A 3,621-nucleotide genomic window follows, 5' to 3' on the forward strand; every position below is an offset into this window, starting at 1 on the left:
TAAATTAGAAACAAATATATCAAATTAATCACAACAACTTTTTTTTATTTTAATTTTCCTCAATAAAACAAATAAAATATGCATATTTTTTTTCCACCCAAAAAATATTACCAACCTCAAATCATTAAAATTTCTAAAAATAATTATAATATATTACACTTATCATACTATAAATTCAATTACTTCAAAATATTATCACTTAGACTATTATTATCATTAATAAACTCTTAATTTTAAAAATAATTCATTCATTTTAAAGTGAACTTTGGAAATGGGACACTGACAAATAATTAATATAATAACTTTTTAAAAATTTAAACTACACGTTTCTCTAATATTTAATATTCTGACCTCTCTCCTTTAAGGATAAGGACACGGTTAAATGATGCCAGCTCATATTCGTCGTACCAAATTTTTATATTTAATTTTTAATCCTAACTGCTACAATGCTTTTAATACAGATTTCATACAATAATAATAATAATAATAATAAAAAGCAAAGCTTGCGCTAACCACCGTGCCAGAAACATTAACTACAACGATTAAGAAGATCTCTTACTTGTTTAATGAAATTTATTTTAAATCAGAATATTCTTATCAAAATTTTATTAGAATTTTAAAATTATTTAATTTATTTTAAGATTGTGTATTTTATGAAAAAATATGTTAAAATATTTTCATGAGAATGAACCAAAAACTATTAAGATATTTTAAGCAATTTTTCAAAATATAATCAGGATTAAATTTTAATTAGTTATTTATATATTTGGATCATCTTAAAATCTAATTCATTAAAACTCTCATATTATTTTTAAATAATATATCAACATACATATATTATTTTAAAATTTAAAATAAATTTGAAATTTTCAAATTTGTTATGCCGTAAAATAAAATTTGATCGGAAAATCAGGATATATAGATATATATTTAAAATTAAATCTGATAAAAAGGCGGAAATCAGTTACGTCGGTAAATTGCTACCTGCCATTACAGATGTGGACTTCAATTCAGTTTATTTAGTTTTAATTATTTCAGGAGAGAAAATATAATAGGATCTTGCAAATAAATAATTACTAAAAAAGAATAAATTATAATTATCTTCTACTCGATCGATGATTTAACTGATAACAATATTTTTTTCAAAAAAAGTTTCGTAGCATTTTTTTTTAATTTTATTTGGATTGAGCTCAAACTCCTTTCTCCTGTACAGCATTTTCCAGAAGAAGAAACAAAAAACTATCACCGAGACACAGCTTATTAATCTATTAAGAACTGAAAGGAGAAGATTTGATGGAAAAAGAAACTAAAAATAAATTAGAAAAAAACCGAACTAAAGAGTGATCTAAGCGGGAAGATGAGATTTCCTTCCCACTTTTCCGAATCTAGATCTAGGGTTTCTCAAGCCAACTTCTCTAATCGATTTTGGCGATTCCGATCCTTTTCATGACGTTGTTCCGCAAGCTTTCATGGGGCGGATTCACGCTCATCGCCTCACTCAGCTCCATTCCGCTCAGATAGTTCCTCACTTCCTGGCGGATCATCTCTTGCATCACCGCCAGCAATTCAGTGCTGAAAGGGAAAGCCGAAGCCGTCGTTGGCGCCGATATCGCCGATGCCGCATGTAACGGCTTCTTTTCCGGTTCCGAAGGTGGAGCCAGATGGAGAAGATCGGTCTGGTTTTGGCGATGGCGGTGATCTGAGGCTTCGGACTGATCAGAACTCAATCCTGGAAGAGAGAGAGTAAGAGAGGTGACGGGATCGGGAATCAGATTGCTTCCACTGCCACTAGAGTTGGAGGCCGCCGCAGTGTCTATGGCGGGGGGGAGTTGCGTTGGAACGATACAACCAGCTCTTGGGACCGGGCGGTAGACCGGAGTAACCATCGGTGGCGGCGTCATCAACGGATGGCTGTGATGACTAGAATCACTGACATCAGAAGAAGAAGGACTACCCGGGCTGAAACTAAGCCCGGCGCTATTTGATCTCTTGAGAGATCTTCCTTCCTCCTCCATCGCGGCGCCGGAGTACTTACGCTTGAGAGTGGAGTTCCAGTGATTCTTAATGGCGTTATCCGTACGACCATTCAGAAGGCGGGCGATGGTTGCCCACTTATTTCCGAAGCGCTGGTGAGCGCTGATGATGGTCCTATCTTCCTCCGGCGTGAACGGGCGGTGCTCCACTGTCGGCGAAAGTTGGTTGCACCACCGTAGCCGGCACGACTTCCCTGATCTACCGGGAATCGACTTGCTTATTAAAGACCAGTTCCTGGCCCCGTGCTTTACTACCAGTCTCTGTAACATCTCGTCTTCCTCAGGACTCCATGGCCCCTTGATCCGATCCATATCTCTGCCTCTCGCAGCCATGCCGATCAAGGTAAAATACAAATCCTCTTTTTCTCTCTGTATATATTTATATATAAATATGTATACTGATTTCGAAGGAAAAGAACAGTCTTTGGAGGTAGAAGAGGGAGGGGGGACGGAGAGGGGAGGGAACGGGGGAGGGGATATTATAAGGAGAGAGGAAGACTGGTTATAGCCGGTTAGATGACCGATCATGGGCCGTTGCATTGGCTACTTCCAGGCAGGCAGTTGCTTGCTTGCATCCAGCTGGCATTAAAACACGCTAGGGCCGTTTGTTCAATCATTTTTTAATTTTTTTTGAAAAAAGAATGCTCAGTGTAAGTTTTTAAATTATTAAATTAATTTTAAATAAATAAAAGTCATAAAAATAAATGTAATATTAAACAAAACATAATAACTTTAAAATTTTAATTATAATATCTAGATGTAGTTGATTTACATATAAAAATAAGAGCTACAATGGTATGAATAAAAGAATAAAGGTGATTAATTGCAATTATATTTTATTTAAATAATAATAATAATATAAAGATAAAAATACTTATATATTTTTTTCTTGGGGAGGCGGGGCTGTGCCCCGACAAGAATTTGCATTTGGATTTTATATTTATTATTTAAAAATATAATAACAGTTTTTTGTAAAATAATAATATTGCAATGTGATCAAAATAATATGAATAGATAATTTCCAAATAGAAATGATTGTTGTTATATTACTTCAAACTATTGAATCATAATCCAAGCTGATAATTATCCAACTCTCCATTTTAGGAGAGAGCTGCAGAGCTTTACTTAATAATAGATAATGATAACTATAGCTAACAACCACTTGACTATCATCACCTAAACACTATAATTCAACGGCTATCACTTGGTTATCATTGCACGATTATAATCACTTAACTGTTAATATCCAAATTCCATTACTTGCCATCGTTGCTCAATTGCCATCACCTAACTATTATTCTCTAAGTTCACCATTGCTCAATAAAGAGGCTTTGGATTTGAATTTTGTGTATGTGATGTGCGTGTAAGTTTGTCTCAATTGGCCTAAATATTAAAAAGAAAAAGAAAAAGAAAATCTCAAGAAACCCACAATTTATTCATTTAAACTAGATTTATTCAAATTTAAGGGTAGACTAACCACTGTGCTAGCTCTGATTCCTAAAAATAACCTTGCTTCTAGTTTTTCTAATTTCAAGCTGATCACTTTATGTAATGTTCTTTGCAAGGTTATAACCAAAATTTTTGCCAA

At 33.9% G+C, this 3,621-nt stretch overlaps 1 protein-coding gene across 1 annotated transcript; it reads right to left on the reverse strand.

Annotated features, from left to right (window-relative positions):
* Nucleotides 1-1,136: 1,136 nt before the first annotated feature.
* LOC110096210 (transcription factor MYB44) lies at nucleotides 1,137-2,494 on the reverse strand. Its single transcript, XM_020822032.2, has one exon. It carries the CDS (start codon nucleotides 2,364-2,366, stop codon nucleotides 1,416-1,418), a length of 951 nt encoding a protein of 316 aa, XP_020677691.1. The 5' UTR covers nucleotides 2,367-2,494; the 3' UTR covers nucleotides 1,137-1,415.
* Nucleotides 2,495-3,621: the final 1,127 nt, after the last annotated feature.

The sequence above is a fragment of the Dendrobium catenatum genome, unplaced genomic scaffold, assembly GCF_001605985.2.
Source record: "Dendrobium catenatum unplaced genomic scaffold, ASM160598v2 fragScaff_scaffold_1228, whole genome shotgun sequence".
Lineage (NCBI taxonomy): Eukaryota > Viridiplantae > Streptophyta > Magnoliopsida > Asparagales > Orchidaceae > Dendrobium > Dendrobium catenatum.

Coding starts and splice junctions, on each gene's coding strand:
- LOC110096210 (XM_020822032.2), bottom strand. CDS start 2,366: ATGGCTGCGAGAGGCAGAGATATGGATCGGATCAAGGGGCCATGGAGT.